The sequence below is a fragment of the Nicotiana tomentosiformis genome, chromosome 4 (genome assembly GCF_000390325.3).
Source record: "Nicotiana tomentosiformis chromosome 4, ASM39032v3, whole genome shotgun sequence".
Taxonomy (NCBI): Eukaryota; Viridiplantae; Streptophyta; class Magnoliopsida; order Solanales; family Solanaceae; genus Nicotiana; species Nicotiana tomentosiformis.
Window position 1 is genome coordinate 94,623,541 of NC_090815.1, and position 19,110 is coordinate 94,642,650.

Genomic DNA, 19,110 nt, shown 5'->3' on the forward strand with positions numbered 1-19,110 from the left:
ATATTTGTGTTCTTGTAGCGTTTATTAGTCCTGTCTCGATGATTGATAGTGTTAGCTGCAGCAGATCCTCTGCTGATATGATTAGAGGACTTGATTTCAAAACGTCTAAACAGAACGAAGAATTCCAATCTGTTGAACCCCAAGCACAAGCCTTGTCGAGCAATTTTGGAGAATCTGGCTCTGATGTAGCACTGAAAAATGCCAAAAGAAATATTGCAAGAATCGAAACATTAATTAATGAAGACATTCTTGCTGTGGAGGAATAAATTTAGGGGAAAAAAAACAATTTTTAACGAGGGAATGAAAGGGTATGAAGTTGTAACATAACGTATGAATTGTATCTGTGATATTTTGGGATGATGGATTGTCTGAATGATTAAATAATTGTTTGGTATAGCTCATTTATTATGAGTAATAGATAAGTTCACAATTTAATTGTGCCTAATTGCAAATAAGGTAAAGAATTTATTTGTATGGACTCAACCATAGAAAGAACACTGTATTTGGATGGATCAATGGATTTGGATCATTTACATTCCAGCTAATCAATTATGTAACAAAAGATACACACTCCCTTTCTCCTTCCCAAATATTGTAATAATGGGCTTCAAAATTAAGAGGTAATATTGTGTCGTTAGTGAATTGTGATATGAGGTTGAAAAGATGGCAGAAGATTTAAGAGAAGAAGCTACTGATACCCAAAAATGGTGAAAACAAGGAGAAGTAAAATGAGTAAGAACCATCTCTATTTAAATTAACAGAGGCATCAGGTCTACACAAAACAAGCCAGTTCACAGTCCCCCAATTGAACAGAATAAGCAGCAGCAGCAGCAAAGCCAAAACAGGGACTACCTTGTCATTCAAAAAATCACACACGCCTATTCACTAATTTTCCCAAAAGAATATTTATACCAGTCTAGTATCCAGTGGTGAATGAGAATGTGAAAAGGATATAATGTATTACAGAGTTAACCTACAGGAGTAAGTTACAACTGCAGCTTAATGATATTATCCATTGTCGTCAACTGTACAACATCATTAAATCATTGATAAGGCTCCCGCGAAGCATTGTAGCTCCTGCTCTCGGGGACGTTGGTTTTCGTGCCAAGGACCTCTGATGCGATTTCCCAGCTCCCACTTCTCCTTCCCCAGCTCGAGTGACGCGTGTCTGATTGCACGTTGGGAGCTCGCCTATCTGACCCATGAATTGAATCAGCCTCAGATGAATTATGATAGGGCACATCACTCCCTCGGCTACGTATATCTGCTTCAATATCTTCAATACTATGACGCTGTGAGATCTTTAGAAGGTCTCCACCAATATCGAGATCATCTTCTACCTTCACTCGTTGATCCTCACCCATTTCAACTTCAGCTTCCCTGGTAGTAGGCAAAGGTGGCTGTGGTTCTTCCTCTTGTACATAACCTCGGAAGTTGTTCCGTGACGGTTTTACTTTTGTGCAAAATACTTCCATGAAGTTGTTCAAACAACCAAGGTCATAGACATTGATCCTGTTTTCTGCTCTATACCGGAAATTCTCATAGGTCGTCTGAGACAGGACAAGGTTAAACGCTAGTGAGAATGCAAAGACTGCTGCATATCTAGAACAGCACAAGAAGAAAATTTCTTGTTGACATGATGGTAAAGTGGATCTCCCAGACAGACACCTTGTCAAAAAGCTATTTACTTTAACTAACTACAGAGACAATACTTGACTAATGCATGAATACCAACCGATATGGGTTAGCTGTTTTGAATGAATAAAAGGAAAGAAAAGCAAGTGCATTTTATAAGATAACTATATTGCTTACTGTTTCTCTCCATTCTTTCCTTTCTATCCTAAATCAGACCAGCCCAAAACCTTCACATGAACTAACTGCAACTATTAAACATAAATGCAAAGGAACAACTTGAAATGAAAAGGAAGACATAAAACACCAACCTGACCCTACCCTCGTGCAACAGTACATTAAAATGCAAAAGCAATTAAGGGAACAGAGAAAGTAGTATATTAGGCTCATCTTTTACTTCCAATCATACTCTGCTCAGTAAACAAAGCAGCATATTCATGGGCCCAACAAAAGTATAAAAGCAGCAGGAAGGCAAAATCACAAGAAGCATGGCCTATGGAATGCACGGGTTCATGCCCTATCTTGAAGCACAATTAGCATCTCTAAAAAAATTGAACTTTAGAATCAAATGTCCTATCATGAATACAAGATAAAGCAACTGACCTGATTGGTACTTATTAGATAGAAGTGAAAGCCGGTGAGTCCACCAACAAACCACAGGGAAATAAAACAATAAGCCATTAGAATGACAGATGCTGGCGACTCTTTCATTGCCTTCCAGACTGTGCCTTGATCATTATCCATTAGCACCTTGATGTACAGAGCACATATTGCAAACACATAGATGCACAGCAGCATAGCAGAAGAGACAAAGCAGAAGAAAAACCGGTAGTTGCGCTGCACGATAAAATGAGAGCTGTCAAGAGTAACCCAATAGATCTAAAAATTAAGAAAATTTCACAGAACCAATTTAGCTAGTACAATACCCTACCAATCCAATGCACTGGCCCACCCATGGGCAGTGGTGATCAAATCGCTCCACACAATTGTTACAGATGGAACAGTGCGAACAACGTGGAGGGCGATATAACATGCAGGTATCACAGTATTTCACTCTCACTGGCATCCCATTAACAGTTACTTCTTTTGTTCGGGGAAATTGAAGGCTAGGCGTTTGTCTTCCACCAATCTCTACTGATGCAGAAGTGTCACAACGGAATACTTCCTCTGGCTGATGAGAATTACGTGGAACAATACCTGGATCTCTAGCTGATGTAAGAAGCAGCAGCACCAATACCTGCCAAAACCAATTCAGGGATCCTCTAAGCCACAGCTTGAGAGTTGATCCATTTCTCCTCTACACTATTTCGAACGAACAAGAAGTGATACCCATATAGAGAGGTCATAACAGTACATAGTTCGACACAGAAAGAAGCAAATAGAACAAATTATCAGGCAACTATTTTCAGAAGTACTACCTTCAGCTAAATCTTTCCAAAACAATAAAGATAAAACAAGTAACTTCAATCAAATTCTAAAAGTTTCACTAACAAAAGCTGAGAGCTGACAAAACATATCCATATGTGCACGACATTTTTGCATGTTCAGTAGTGTCTAACTAGTATAATTGTGCAACTACCAACAGTCCAAACCAAGATGAAAATTAAGATTATCCAATTATTTGTCATCTATAATATCAGATATTAAAAGCATTCGTTATTTGCCTCCTCCTTCGGTAATCAAGTCTGAAGAACATGAATAAACAGAAAAAGACTGGAAAGTGGAAACTATGTATCCAAATGAGCAGGGAAAATAGAAATTCCATGATCACCAAGTACCATGAAATTTAACCAGCAATTTTACTGCTCTAGGCACTACAGTTAATATCCCACCCACCAAAAACTCAACCTGAAAACATAATAGCAAAACCTAATTATGTAACTGTTATAGTTATGTAACTGTTATGTGTAAAAATGAAAAAATCAAAGCTATTAAATAATCAGGAGAATGAAAAAACAACTGGACATACAAAGGGACAAACAAATCCTAGACACAAATGCTAACGATCCATGAACAAAATTAAATGTAACAACTAGCCACTAGCTAAAAACCACAAGAATTCAAAGTAAAACAAACTTATCACATTATTTTAACCATATTGGTGACAGAAGTAACATGCAATCATTCTCAAGAGTCAAGTAAGGGGTTAATGAACTTACATGGATAGTGAAAATAATTGCTACTGCCAAAATAGCATATCCTGCATTGTACGATGAAAACTCATGGCGCAGATGCCTTGCGACAAAAACACAGAAAACAGTGACGGGTACTATGATAAGCAATAAGGTTATAAGCAATGACTTTGCATCTGGCCCAAAAATCAACCTGCCACCTAGAAAAAAATACTGCAGAAGAAAGGAAATGAGTAAAAAACAAAGAAGATAAATCAGAAGTACAAAGTATAGCATGGCATGCTACTGCTGATTTGTTATAGCAACAGATGAATAATTACACTGTTGTTGCTGCAAAATGAAAACATTGAAAAAGGACTTATCTTTTCTGTCCTTTGGTTCACAAGAATAGTTGAAAGATCAAGAGACAATTTCAAGGGGAAGAAACGAATAATTTCTCTTCATCGCAATCATCAGTGCAAGTGAAAAAACTTCTATTGGTACTGCCAATGTTCTGTTGGCAATCTTTTCCACTTTCTTTTCTTTTTTCAAGACCCCTCCTCTTTGTTTAGAACAATCTAGATGTGGCTATGATCATGATTTCATACTCAATGATGATAGAGTTATACATATATATTATCTAAAGACAGAGAGACCTCTAATTGAATGGCCAAGAGGATTGTACTGAAAAAAAGTCAATACAAGGGGACTTTAGGCCCCAGAAGTCAATGACCCAGTGTACAAGGGCCCCTGTACAAAGAAGCTATATACGAGGAAAACAGCCTGATCAACTATATTCATACTTTACAACAGTGATTTTTATACAGAGGCTTCCCCTTTTTATGAGGGGCTTCCGCTGCTTTCTACAAGGATCCTCCCTACTTTTGCAATGTCGAGTACTAGCTGAGCGCTTGGATTTTAACACGACCAATACTTGCTTATCAAAATAAGCCAAAACAAAACTAATGGGCCAATGGCCCGTGGTGAGCCGATCGTGATATTAAACATTCTACTTTCAGTTTTTTTTTTTTTTTTGATAAGTAGACTTGAGGTTAGTTTTACGAATAAAAAATCTTCAGTATTCGAATTTCAAGTGCTACTATGCCCAATCAAGTCTTTCAAGAGGTGCCAGAAAGGAAGATAACTACCTTTTTACTTTTTCTAATCACAAATGTTTACCGAACAAAGTGCACATTAGAGGAACCTTTAGAACATTGTCGGTGTATTAGGGCACATGTACCACGTTGAAATCACCTTCGGTTAACAGGGGCAAGCGTTAAACAATTCTAGTTCAATGAAACTCCTCCAGGTAAGGGCACTCACAATCAGAATACAGTTTATCACGAAGAGGAAAAAATCCACACTAGACTGACTAAATGAATAATTTACGGAAAAGGGCCAACAATACCCCTAACGTATTAAAAATGGCTCAAAAATACCCTTCGTTAACCTTTTGGTCAGCAAATGCCCCTAACATTTATTTTTGGGCTCAAACTTACCCATGTATCTAACAGAACTACTTGGTCAATTTTTTGACTTTAACTTTGCCATGTGGCATTTTCTTAACCTGCCACGTGGATTATTTATATTAAATTAAAACTCACCCATATCTTTTAAAATACCCAATGACCTTACCCGCTCCTATAACCCACTGCTTAACCTCTTCAAACTTGTTACGAACTATTCAGTATTCCTCATTAGAAGAATACAAGTTTGCTTCTTGATCCATATTTAGTATAGAATCGTCTAATTAATACACTTGGAGAAGTTGCAAAGCTTCAAAAACAGAACAAGAAAATTGTCTCTTCCATATCTTCCCCAAGAAAAAATGACCATAAGACTCAAGAATGCTAGCATTAGATCTAGGTTTTGGATTTATTGCCGGAGAGAAAGATTAGGAGGGCAGGATTTTATATGCCTTGGCGGCCAGGTAGATACTACCCCTACAGCGGTGTTGGCACTAGTATACCGCAAGAACATACAAAATACTAGCAGAAAGCTAAGGTCAAAATAATGGACAAGTGCTACGGTTTCAGAATCCTAGTATCTCTTATTAATGATAAAGAAGAAAGGGTTGTTGGTTTAAATTAACTGGTAATGGGTGGGTTATAGGAGCGGGTCAGGATCGTTGAGTATTTTAAAAGATACAGGTGGGTTTTATTTAATACAAATAATACACGTGGCAGGTTAAGAAAATGCCTCATGGCGAAGTTAAAGTCAAAAAATTGACCAGGTTAGTTCTGTTAAATATAAGGGTAAGTTTGAGTCCAAAAACAAACGTTGGGGGCATTTGCGGACCAAAAGATTAACGGGGGGTATTTTTGAGTCATTTTCAATACATTAGGGGTATTGTTGGCCCTTTTCCGAATAATTTATTAGCAATTCCCTCAGAGTAACAGCTAACTCTCTTCCTAATCCCTCTATCATTGCTAGTAACTATCTAATCATTTTTTTTTTTTGATGAAGTAAGATAATATCATTGAAATGGCATCAGGAGGATGCCAAATTACAAGAACAGAAATTATGTTAGCTCCCGTACAAAAGACAAAAAACACTGTAAGCTCCAGTACAAGAGTATCTATGCTATAACTAGGGAGCTAACAAAATCCAAAAGAGTGTCTACGCTATTAACAGGGGAAAGAAAGTTCCAACTCAACAAACTAACTAAACATCTAGCTTTTACGGAATGTGTTGGAGTTGATATTCCATCAAAACATCTGCCAATGTTTCCTTCCAAACAATCCAAAATATGACTGCTGGGATCATTCTCCATATTCTTTTGATGGCTTTGTCAACTCTCCAAAAAATTCAGCTAATATAGGCTTCCTTGATGGTGTGAGGCATGATCCAAGTTATACCGAAAATGGATAGGAAGAAGTTCCAAATATCAACAGTGACTGGGCAATGAAGAAACATATGGTTAACACTTTCTGATTTCTGTTGGCACATATAACATCTGTTGACTAAAGTAATGCTCCTTCTGCTAAGATTGTCCTGTGTTAAAACAGCTTCATTGAGGGCAGTCCATGTGAGGCATGCTACTTTGAGTGGCATTCTGGTAAACCAGACATGTTTCCAGGGCCAATCCTCTAATATTCTATTATGTGAGCAGATAAGGTTGTAACCCTCTTAGACTGTGTACTTTCCTTCTTTTGAATTCCCCCAGATGATTCTGTCTGGTTGTTGATCTTCCGTGATGAAATCTCCTAATGTGGCTAGGAGAGCAAGTAAGTCATTGATTTCCCAATCCTGAAGATTTCTTCTAAACACTGGATTCCTCTGTTTTGAGCAATATTTGAGTCCTGATTGCAGGCTATTAGGTATAGACTTGGGTATGAATCCTTTAGTGTTGTATTACCAAGCCATATGTCTTTCCAAAATTTCACATGAACACCACTACCGACTTTGAATGATGTATTCTGAAAGAAATCATTACTACCGACTTTGAATGATGTATTCTGAAAGAAATCATTTTGAAAGTTGCTGATGTGTTTCCATTAACCCACTCCATGGGGTGCTGAACTTTTCTTGGGGCTCCAATGATTCTGAATTCCATATTTGGCGCCAATGATCTCCTTCTTAGTAACCTGCTTCAGTTTGTCCATACCACCATAGCCATTTCATTAGCATACATTTGTTGTGAAGCCTAAGATTCCTGATACCCAATCCCCCATAAGACTTTGGTTGAATTACTCTTGGCCACCTAACAAGTGAAAATTTGTGAGTCTCACTGTTTCCTTCCCATAAAAACCTTCTTTTTAGCCGGTCTAGTTGTTTCAGGACTGAGCTTGGCATAGGAAACAGAGACATGTAATAAGATGGTATGTTTGTCAAGGACACTACTGATCAGTGTGAGTCTGCCCCCCATCGAGAGATATTGCATTTGCCAGGTTGCTAGTCTCCTTTCAACTTTTTCAATGACTTCATTCCAAATTCCAGTGGATTTGAATTTGGCTCCCGAGGGGAGTCCTAGATAAGTTGTGGGGAAGGAGCCAGTTTTGCAGCTAAGTATTTCAGCTAAATCCTCCAAATTTTGAACCTCATTCACTGGATAAATAATGCTTTTAAGCATATTGATGTGTAGCCCGAACAATGCTTCAAAAATGAGTAAGATGAGGTTGAGATTGATTACTTGTGACCTTTCTGCACCACAGAAGATCAATGTGTCATTTGCATATAGCGGGTGTGATACAGTGACTGAATTTGCATGATTTCTCCCCACCTGAAAACCTTGTATCCATTGAAGCTCCTTTGCCTTTCCTAGCATATGTGAGAGACCCTCCATTGCTAATAAAAAGAGAAAAGAAGAGAGTGGATCTCCTTGCCTGAGGCCTTTTTGAGGAGAAAAGAAACCTACAGGACTTTTGTTAACCAACACAGAATACTTCACAGTTGATATGCAGAATTTTATCCACCTATCTCCAAATCCCATCTTCTTTAAGATGTTGGTGAGATATGCCCAACTCAGTTGATCAAAAGCTTTTTCAATGTCTAATTTGCACAGCAAACCTGTTTCACCATTTTTGATTCTCCAATCCAAGAACTCATTGGCAATCAAGGAGACATTTGTGATCTGCCTGTTTTTTATAAAAGCACTTTGTTGCCTAGAGATCAACTTGGCAATGACCTTTTTTAATCTTCCAAAATTTTTACAGCTATCTTGTAAACACTCCCTATTAAACTGATAGGTCTATAGTCCCTTAGTTCTATTGCTCCTTTCTTTTTGGGGATAAGAGCAATAAATGCAGTATTGCAGGATTTGACCATATGACAACTATGATAGAGTGATTGAGAGCCTCCATGATATCTGTTTTAATAAAGTCCCATGCCTTTTGAAAGAAGACCATAGTGAACCCATCGGGGTCTGGTGCTTTATCAGGAGCACAAGACTTTAAGCCTGCTAAGACTTCTGATTCCTCAAAAGATGATTCTAGATCAACACATTCATCTGCAGATAATGAGGGTAACCCCTCAAACTCTGTTGTAGGCCTCCACGGTTCCCTTTCCCTATACAAAGCCCGATAATAATCCAGTATTTCCTATTTGATCTGCTCCTTAACTTCAACTAAATTTTCTCCCACTTTGAGCCTATCAATGCAATTGTTCCTCCTTTGAGAATTAGCAATTTTCTGAAAATACTTCGTGTTTCTGTCTCCCTCCTTTAGCCATAAGCATCTGGATTTTTGTCTCCAAGAGACTTCTTCAGCTAGTGCAATCTGTTGAAGTTCCAATTTGAGATTGAAGGTCCTCAACTTTTCCTCTGGAGAATGTATCCTATGTTCAGCCACTTGATCCAAGAGTCTTAACTCATCGAGCGCCTTGTTCCTTTTGTCTTCCAACTTGCCATGCACCTCTCTATTCTAGGTTATTATGTCCTTCTTTAAGGATCTCAACTTCTGGATGAGAATATGATTGTATAGGATTGCCACCATTCCTTTATCATGTCCATAAACCCTTCAGTTTGTAGCCACATATTTTCAAACTTGAAGTAGGAAGGTGTCGATTCCCGATCTCCACTTTCCAGGAGGATTGGTTTGTGGTCTGAAATTACCTTGGGCATTGGTAGCTGTTTCACTGCTTTAAATGAATCACCCCATTCGGTTGAATGCAAAAATCTGTCAATTCTGGACGCTTGTGTAAAGTTCTCCCCTCTCGACCATGTGTATTGTGCTCCATTAAGAGGAGGATCAATCAAGCCCAGCTCCAATATAAAAATTGAGAAGTCGATCATTGCCTTAGATCTTCTGGAGCAATTAAGTCTTTCATTTTCATATCTGCATGCATTGAAATCTCCGCCAATTACCCATTGGTCTGACCATAAACCACCGATTGCTGCCAATTCATGCCAAAATTCCTTCCTTTCTGGGTTGGTACGAGGGCCATAGACCCCTGTGTAAGCCCATTTGAAATCTTCAGTTAAACTCTCAAATCTGCAGGTTATTGAGAAGTCTCCCGATTGAGAATCAACACAATGCTACAACCTTCTATCCCACATAATAATGACCCCTCCTTTATTTCCCCAAGCCTTGAGTTCAACCCATGATACCCATCTGTTGCCCCATATTTGCATGGACAGAAAATTGTTCCAATCCTCAATTTTAGTTTCCTGAATACAAAGGATGTCTACTCTCCATTTACGAATCAGAGACTCCAAAGTACTTTTATTCTTGTCATTTAGTCCCTACACATTCCAACTTAGGATTTTGACCTTCATGCGGAATGAGATTGGTGAGACCTGCCCCTAACCTTTCTGTCACTGCCTTCTTGAAGACCCCAAGCCAGCTTCTTAAGTTCTGCTTCCCCTTTATTCTTCCCTTTTCTAGGGCTTGCTACTGCCTTAGCCTGTTGTTGTTGAAGCAGTAGTTGAGCCTTTCTTCTCTCCTCCATCCTTAAAATGATACCCAAGATGTCATGTTCGAACCCTGCCGCATTTACACCAAAAGCTTTGCAAGCTTTTACCAATGCAATTTTGGTTTACCTTGATGTTTCGACCTCTGTTGGTTTGTCCATCACTTGCATGGTAAGATCCAGTCGATCATGCCATGGGAGAGAGAGAAAGTCATTGAAAGACTGAGCGGAGAAGTCTGATTCCGAGTCACTTACCTTAGCTGATTCTGAGAGCAAACATAATTGCGAAGTGGGTGGCTCAGCTTCATCATCTGCATCGAATTGGGTGTGAGATGTTTCACCTATTGCTTCATTGTTCATGTGAGTGGAAGCTTGGATCTCCTCAGACATAGGGTCGAAATAATTTTTAATCTCTGTCATATGACCCTTTAGAAGACACGGGTCATTATTATTCCTTAGCACCTTCCATGTATTACAGTTGTTGGGCCTTTTAAAATATTTCTTCTGCTTTTGCCCACTTGAATAGTACCCATTATAAAAGCCCAATGTTTTGGCTTTATGGGTCTTAATATTTGTAGTAGTTGTAACTGGACCTTTTAATTTTGCAGCTAGCCCCTTCACATGTAAAATCCAAGGCTGATTTTTAAAGTTGGAGATGGTCCCTACATTAGACATATCCTTGCTGACCTGCACAAGATTCGAAATCTCAGAGCCCACATGATCCTCTGTTACCTTTTCTGCTGGCCTCACTGTTACAGAGGGTAATGTGTTTGGACTGCTAGGTATTGGAGTTGGTTGGTTCTCCGTTGTTATCAAGATTTCAAATCTCAAACCTCCCCAATCTATTCTAACCTTCGCCGGAAGTTGCTTGCCAGAGTTCCTGATGCAAATTCGAGCCCAGAAAAAATGCTTTCTGCTCTTTGTATCTGCATCTACTCCAACATAGCCGTCGCACTGATCTCCAATTTGTTTGAAGATTTTAGATGTCCAAGCATGGATGGGGATCCCGAAAGTTTTCACCCATATAACTTCTGGGAAGCTATCAACAGAAATAGTTCCATAACACGGCGTCCACCATTGTAAATGTAAATGTCGATCGCTCCAGAACCAATTCCCTGCACTGATTCTAACAGCCTCTTGTCTTGATGGGAACTCAAATAGGAAACGATTGTGGTCTATGGGGGTAACTTTAAGTCCTGCACTGATTTTCCATCTGCCAAGGAACCAATTCTGAATGGTTTCTGCGCTTGGGCTATTGCTGAATGGGTCGTTGAAAGTTCCAATTAGACATCTAGAGAGTGGGTGTGTAACTTCTTCAACCTTTGAAGATGGTGGGATCAGAATGTCTGGCCAGCTCTCAATCTTTACAGCTTCGAAATAGCTCCTAAGTAATGGAGATGGTGGTCGTATAGGGCCATTACTGTTGTGGCTTCCTACAAATCGGAGGATTTTTTCAGCAATATCAACCCAATCACTATTATAATCTGCTTCCGGAATAATCACCGCTGATTTTCTGCTTCCTTGCCACACTTCTATTCTTACAAATCTGCCATAGATATTGTAATTCTGATAGACTTTGTGAAGATATTGTTGTTGTTTCCTCCCCCATCTTCTGTAAAGATCTCCTCTCCCCTTTGATGTTTGCTTCAAAGCGTCACATACCCATCGTAGATTATTCTCGTCGATGCTAATTCTGCTAGTGAAACGACTACTTCTTTCGATGAGTGAATACCACCTAATCTGAGCATCCCCGATGTTGATGAGTTCAAAAGATTTTTCCCCTGAAATGAAAAAAGTTTGTTCCCCCATAGAAAAATCCATCTAATCATTTTACTAACTCTACAACAACAACAACCCAGTATAATCCCACTAGTGGGGTCTGGGGAGGGTAGTGTGTACGCAGACCTTACCCCTACCTGGGGTAGAGAGGTTGTTTTCGATAGACCCTCGGCTCCCTCCTTCCAAGAACTCCTCACCTTGCTCTTGGGGTGACTCGAACTCACAACTTCTTGATTGGAAGTGGAGGGTGCTCACCACTAGATCAACCCACTCTTATCCATTTTACTAACTCTACATCTCCACGGATCATTTTCTCCTATTTCTTGTTTTTGGTTTCTCTATGTTTCTGGGAGGATAAGTAAATTACCATTAAAGCATACAATGAAAACATAACACCCTACTGTGATAAAGATTTCGTGATCTTGTTATCATCAACCTGTCTTCCCCATTTCCAGATCATCTCAAGCTATATCAACGCCTTCCTTTTCTTTTTCCTTTTGTTTCTTGGGTGAAAGTGTACTATCTATTCTTTAAAATTTGATACTTCGATGGTAAATCTCTTAAACTATCTTAGCTCAATAGCTTTGATTGTTATCAGGAATACTTTATTTGTACAATAAAATAAATATATAGAAAATAATTGAATATGTAGAGAAGTTTGTCAAACAAAAGGGTTCCAACACATTGAGCACCCTGTCCACTATAATCAACCCCATTAGAAGTGTTGAAGTCCACTATGACTAACAGCAGAAAAACTTAACAATAAATTAACCTTCAAAAACTTGATGACAACCAATTAAAGGAAATGTTTAAGGGCAAGAACAGTTGTCTAACGTACAGTCCCTCAAGGACTCAGCATCTTTACCTACATCTTTAAAAGCAGCATGCCAGGATATTTTTCTTTTTTCTTTCTCCTTTTTTTTCCTTTTTCAACTTTGTTGGAGGGGGGGTGGGGGAAGGATGTGGGCGGAGTGGAAGTACTCAATACCTAAGTTGCTCGGACACGGGTGCGGGTGTCTAACACGGGTGCGGATCTAGAGGTCGGATCCTTCGACATGTAAATTCTAAGATTCGGGGATACGGATCCTAGTACGGATATGGGTGCGGGGATCCAGCTAAAAATAATTCAAAAAAATAAAAATATAAAAATATCTCTAAGTTATGAGAAATTTTGTGGAATACTTACGTATAGCTTGTGAAGTGTGGATTTTCTTTTTATTCTCAAATTGTAGATAAGTAAAGGATTGATTTACTAGATAAGGTATGTTATTTTCTTCAAATTTATCCGAGTTATGGTTCTTATTTCGGGCATCAAATTGTATCTCGTCTCGAATTTTTCCGTCTGTCGTGGTCAAAGTACCCAAAATTGTTTGACCAGATCCGGTACGGATCCCATACCCACACCCATACTAGTGTCGTGTCGACATGGGTGCGACACCTAAACTGCCGTGTCGGAGCAACTTAGCTCAATACTTGGGCAAAATATCAACGGCGCCATAAATTCCAATTCACTACATTTGTTAGTCCCTCTATAGAGGCTTCATTTTAAAATAATCTAGCCCTTCATATCTCTGCTTGAACTACAATCCTTAAGATTACTGATTAACAACACCATTTCCATCATAAAAATGAATACGTACGCAAGCTATGCACTCAAACTCAGTGAATAAACTTCCCTTGAAAAATTAGTCTTCTAATACTATTATATCCCTACATATTCGATAAAAAGCAAAGAGATCCTCACTGATACCTAAAGCACTTCATATACTTTTGAAATGATCACTTCATATACTTTTGAAATGATGTTATGTTTTGATCCATATTTCCAAAAAGAATAAAATTTGAGTACATTGTGCTTCATCTCTTTTTCAATAAACCGAGAAAATCTGAAAAATCCAAGGTTATAAGAAGTTGTCAAAGCACCCTTTCTTCATGGTGCTTAATGAAATTTGTTAGCTATTAGCACAAAGGGAACTAGAGCTAGTTGGGGCCCTTCAATCATCAAAGTTTGCTATTTTTGTCTCTTTGAATGGCCAGTGTATTAACTAAAAAAATTCGTTCCTTGATAATCGAGAAATTCTTGAGGACCAGTGGCACACGATTCGAAATTTGGTGGACAATGGGCCGGCACTTCTACCCCTCTCTACTTAGATACCAGACTTTCTCTGCGGCAAAGTTTGAACCTGTGACATGTGCCTAACCACATGTCATGGGCTGCACTTTTACCACCAGGCCAGAGCCCTAGGGGCTGTAGATTAAGAATTTATTACTTACAAGTTGGAAAATATGTATTTTTTTAAGAAATAAAAGTTGCCTCATATACTAAACTAGCGTGCTTCTGGTTTTTTATCCCCGCCATCTTCTTTACAGGTTTGACCCTACTCCTCCGTCTCAAAATTTTATACTCAGTATTTCATCATTTGCTGCTTATTCCTGAAAATTTTAGGTACTTTAATCATATGAGCAATTGCTTAGAAATTATATACAGCCCTCTTTCCGCTCCAGATTCAAAAAAGGTTCTGGAATCAAATCCATATGGAACGACGGTAATAAAAGCAAAAACTTCTCAACAGAAAAGGTGCCAACTTCAACAAGATGATAACATTATTATTCGCCCAAGAAGATAATAACCACGTGAACCATAGGAAAGAGTTTAAATTCTTAAAAAGGCTGTTATCTCAGTATAGGATCTATTTGACTTCATATTGATTACCAGTCTGCCAATATTTTTCCTGCATAGCCTCCAGAAAAATTGGCACTTCTTAAGATATTCACCATAGAAGGGGCAAATTCAAAATTGTGCAAATGTATTTTTTTATTTTTTTTTTGACAAGGTAGAAGTAATACAATCTTTAGTTTTTCTTCTTTTGGGTTTCACAACTAGTGTCCAATAGCCACATTGGGGCCCGACTAAATATGGATCCGTGTCTGGAAGTCCCACATTGGAGGGTAAAGAGTTGTTTAACAAAGGCGAATCCATACCCAGGGCTCGAACCCAAGACCTCTGGTAGAGGATGATGGAATACTTACCACTCCATACCCAGAGCTCGAAAGTGTGCATACGTAAGTTATATCTAAACCTCAAACTAGAGTTTCAACAATGTATTTCAGATTTTTATGAATGTAAGGAACTAGCAGACACTTGTCTGGAAAACATCCCGAGAATTCCAAAACGTAAAGAATGCTGAGTAACATTCTTTACAGTTCAGATCAAAACTTAAGACATTTCACAAGGCCATTAGAATAACTTAAAGTTGAATAAAGAAATAAAAATTCAATCTTTATGCACAAATTGGCAAAGTAACCATTACAATTTACACACACAAGAAAACTATATACAGTAACAAAAATACTGTCCAAAACCCACTACACCAAACAATACCCAACTAAAAGTTCAACCAAAACCCAGGAAAAAAATTAAAGTATAACCACATAAAAAAACACCCACAAAAAAAGAGAAGCAAAATTTCTAATAATCAAAAGAAACAAAATTAAAAAAGAAATTCTCACATTGCTTCCTTTCCAGACTTGGTACACGCGCTTTGCCATATGGCACGCCTCAACCCCCACGTGCTACGGCCTCTCCTCAAACCTTAAGCTGGAACAGAGTCAAACACTTGAAACTTGAGATTGTTCATTATATGGTAAGCGAAATGCTCAAAAAAATTGAATTCCTCAAAGGGTTTTTCTGGGATTTTAATTTGGAATATGGGAAAGAAGAGAATTTGGGGGTTGGGGTGGGATGGGGTTACGGGGTATGGGGTATAATGACGGAAGAAGGTGGTGGTGGCGGTGGCGATTTTGGAGTTTTTCGTAAAAAGTCTCTTTTTTATGTTTCTGAAAGTGTTTTGTTTTTTTTAATTGGAATGTTTTGGGAAAGAAAAGGTTAAACGCTTTTTAAACTTTACAACTTTTTTTAAAATTGGAATGTTTTAATTTTAATGCATTTAACTTTTCTCTCTCTTAGGTCACTATTTTGAGCAGTGACAAGATTTTCTAATAGTTTTTTACTGTCATTTTTGGTCATTGGATTTGTTTAAGATTTTGAACAGCCTAGTTGTAGCCTGTATGTTTTCTTCTTGTCATATTGAAAATACTTTTTTTTTAAAACGTATTAACATTATAAAATAAATAATAAAAAAAGAGTTAATACCCCTTTTAAATTGTCATATTTTTGTCAATTTTCTACTTAAACTATTTGATGTCCCCAAAATACCCTTGAACTGTATTGCCCTTCATTTAAAAACCCCTTGTTGCTGTGGCATAACATGTGTAAATATTTGTTTGGCAGCGCGTGTCAGCTAAAATAAGCCATCAAAATGGCTCGCCTAACATAAAATAATGGCTAATTAGGCTAATCCACTTTCAAATACTTATTTTTTTAATAAATATTCTCCTTATTTCAGTTATATCCACCTTTCTTCCTCATTTTTCACATTCTTCCTTATGTTTTCACTATTCTTCTTCATTTTTTTTTACCTTTTTTTCTTCGATTCTCCATGTGGGTTTCCGCTGAAAAATTTCTCCATCTCTTATTTTCTCTGAAATGATTTATTCACTTTCTTGTTTTAGTTTTCTTTCATGTCTTACACATATTATTGAAAGAATACTAATTTAAATCTTCTTATTAAACTCAACACCTTATAGAGAATAAAGTTGAATATCTTGAACCTTCTTTATGTAATCTGGAATTATAGAATGTAATTGTTGGCCAATTGATTTTTTATTTGCGAAATTTTATTTTGTGTAATCTTTTTTATGAAATATAAGATGATTTTTAAGAAATGCAACACTATATGCCTTTATTTATATTTTTACTGTGCTACAAAGTGAATATAAATAAGGGCTTATTCAATTGGAGTCTAACATAAAGCACAATCACAATTAAATCTAAAATTAACATGGTATATTAGATATTATTTTGGCCAAAACTCCTAGAATTAATCAGTCATTTGAGAGTAATACATCATGAGTAAACTATATAAAAGACTTTGTATAAACCATAAGTTAATATATTTAGACAAAAATACCTTTAAAAGTCTAACATGGGGTTTAAATATATAGGGAAATATAATTCATGGAATTTTTGGGGACACCGGATAGTTTAAGTAGGTAACTGATAAAAAAGTGATAGTTTGGGTGGGTTTTAGGCTAAGTTAAATAGCCATGTATAGTGCTACATGGCATGTTTTTTTAGATAATTAAGAGCTTGTACTAGACGCACCTCTAAGAATGCAATGAGAGGGTTTTAATATGAAAAGCAACATAGTTCATGGGGGTTTTGGGGACACCGAATAGTTTAACTAGTGTCACGACCCAAAATTTTACATGTCGTGATGGCGCCTATCTCAATACTAGGCAAGCTGACAATCTTAATAAACCATATATCTTTTAAATTTGAAAACATAAGGATTAAATCCAGCGGAAGAAATCTCACAAGTACAAATATAAATACTCTCAAAACCAGGTGTCACTGAGTACATGAGCTCTCACAATCAGGCCCTCGGCCTCGCTTAGTCATAAATCTCTCCAGTCTCTCGGGCTCTCAACAATCATGAAATCAGCCCAAACAATAATGATATGATGCATCAATAATGAATAATAGAGACTGGGATAAAATAATCAAGTAAATTGTGACTGAGTACAAAACAACAATTAAACAGATCGTTCAACATGTACACGACCTTTGTGGGTCCCAACAGTACCAACATATAGCCTAAACATGGTTTCTAACATGACTTATAGTTAAATTTTCACAACACATAGAGAGCACATAGCTAACAACAAGTTATTAAACTTTACAGTTTTTACGGGATAGACCAAGTCACAATTCCCTCGGTGCACGCCCACACGCCCGTCACCTAGCATGTGCGTCACCTCCAAATAAATCACATGACACAAAATCTGGGGTTTCATACCCTCATGACCAAATTTATAACTGTTACTTACCTCAAAATGTGAATTTTTTTACTCTGCTATGCATTTGCCTCGCAAACGGCCTCCGAATGCCTCAAATCTAGTTACAATTAATTTGTTTCAGTCAATAAAATTTATTGTAATTAATTCCATAAGAAAATACTAATTTCTCATAAAATTCTGAAATTTAGCTCAAAATTTTCCTGTGGGGCCCACGTCCCGGAACCCGACAAAAGTTATAAAATCTGACAACCCATTCAATTACGAGTTCAATCATACTAATTTCATTCAAATCCGACTCTGAATCGGTGTTCAAATCCCAAAAATTCATTTTATAAAATTTCTACAATTTTCCCCAAATTTCCATCTTAAAATATTGATTAGATGATGAAAACAACGATATATTCATGTATGTTAAACAAATTTGAGTTAGAATCACTTACCCCAATGAATTTCTTGAAAAATCCACGAAAAATCATCTCAAATCGAGCTCCAAAGATCCAAAAATAAAATAATAACCTAAGCCTCGGTTATATAGTACATTCTCTGAACTCACCATGTATTGTCCGCACAATTCCAAGTGCGGCCGCACATCCCAGCTTCTGCGGTCGCACAGAAATGGTGCGGTCGCGCCTTTTGGTGACTGCGCTGCCATGACTTAGTATTTTGTCCATAATATTCTCTACATATGATCCAAATGATGACTTCTTTACCTTTTTGGAAACTAGACACGAAGGGATACAACTTTCGTTTTTGAATCATCTCAAAATCCCTTGTAGATCAAAAGATATAAGCTTCTGAAGTCGGACCGACGAATCTGCAGAACTCCCTGTAGTGCGGTCACAGACAGAATTGTACGATCCGCTCTCCTCCTCTGAGGTCCTCACTTTTCTGTTGCGGTCTGCACTCTTATGTGCGGTCCGCACCTCTCCTTCGCCTCAGCACCCCAAAATGTGTGGCCCGCACCCAAAAAATGCCAGAACAATATCAGAGTGTCGAAATGCCCGAACTCGCTCAAAACTCACCCCGAAACACACTCGAGGCCCCCGGGACCTTAACCAAAGGTACCATCAAGTCCTAAAATACCATATAAACTTAGTCGAGCCCTCAAATCACATCAAACACCGTTAAAACCGCGAATCATACCCCAATTCAAGCCTAATAAACTTTGAAATTTTAAATTTCCACAAACGACGCCAAAACCTAATAAATCACATCCGATTAACCTCAAATTTTGCAGACAAGTCATAAATGATATAACGGAGGTATTCCAATTTTCAGAATCGGATTGCGACCCCGATATCAAAAATTCAACCCCCTGGTC

The 19,110-nt window shown here is 37.8% G+C and overlaps 2 protein-coding genes across 2 annotated transcripts; both read right to left on the bottom strand.

Annotated features, from left to right (window-relative positions):
- Positions 1 to 724: 724 nt before the first annotated feature.
- LOC104118688 (protein S-acyltransferase 8-like) lies at positions 725 to 15,753 on the bottom strand. Its single transcript, XM_009629993.4, has 5 exons — positions 15,381 to 15,753; positions 3,792 to 3,977; positions 2,564 to 2,869; positions 2,236 to 2,469; positions 725 to 1,550 (listed from the first exon to the last, which is right to left on the bottom strand). Exons 1-5 carry the CDS (start codon positions 15,417 to 15,419, stop codon positions 1,044 to 1,046), a joined length of 1,272 nt encoding a protein of 423 aa, XP_009628288.1. The 5' UTR covers positions 15,420 to 15,753; the 3' UTR covers positions 725 to 1,043.
- Positions 5,025 to 15,374, bottom strand: LOC108948948 (uncharacterized). The gene is made up of 2 exons (XM_070200026.1): positions 13,344 to 15,374; positions 5,025 to 12,858 (listed from the first exon to the last, which is right to left on the bottom strand). Exon 2 carries the CDS (start codon positions 11,910 to 11,912, stop codon positions 10,218 to 10,220), a length of 1,695 nt encoding a protein of 564 aa, XP_070056127.1. The 5' UTR covers positions 11,913 to 12,858; positions 13,344 to 15,374; the 3' UTR covers positions 5,025 to 10,217.
- Positions 15,754 to 19,110: the final 3,357 nt, after the last annotated feature.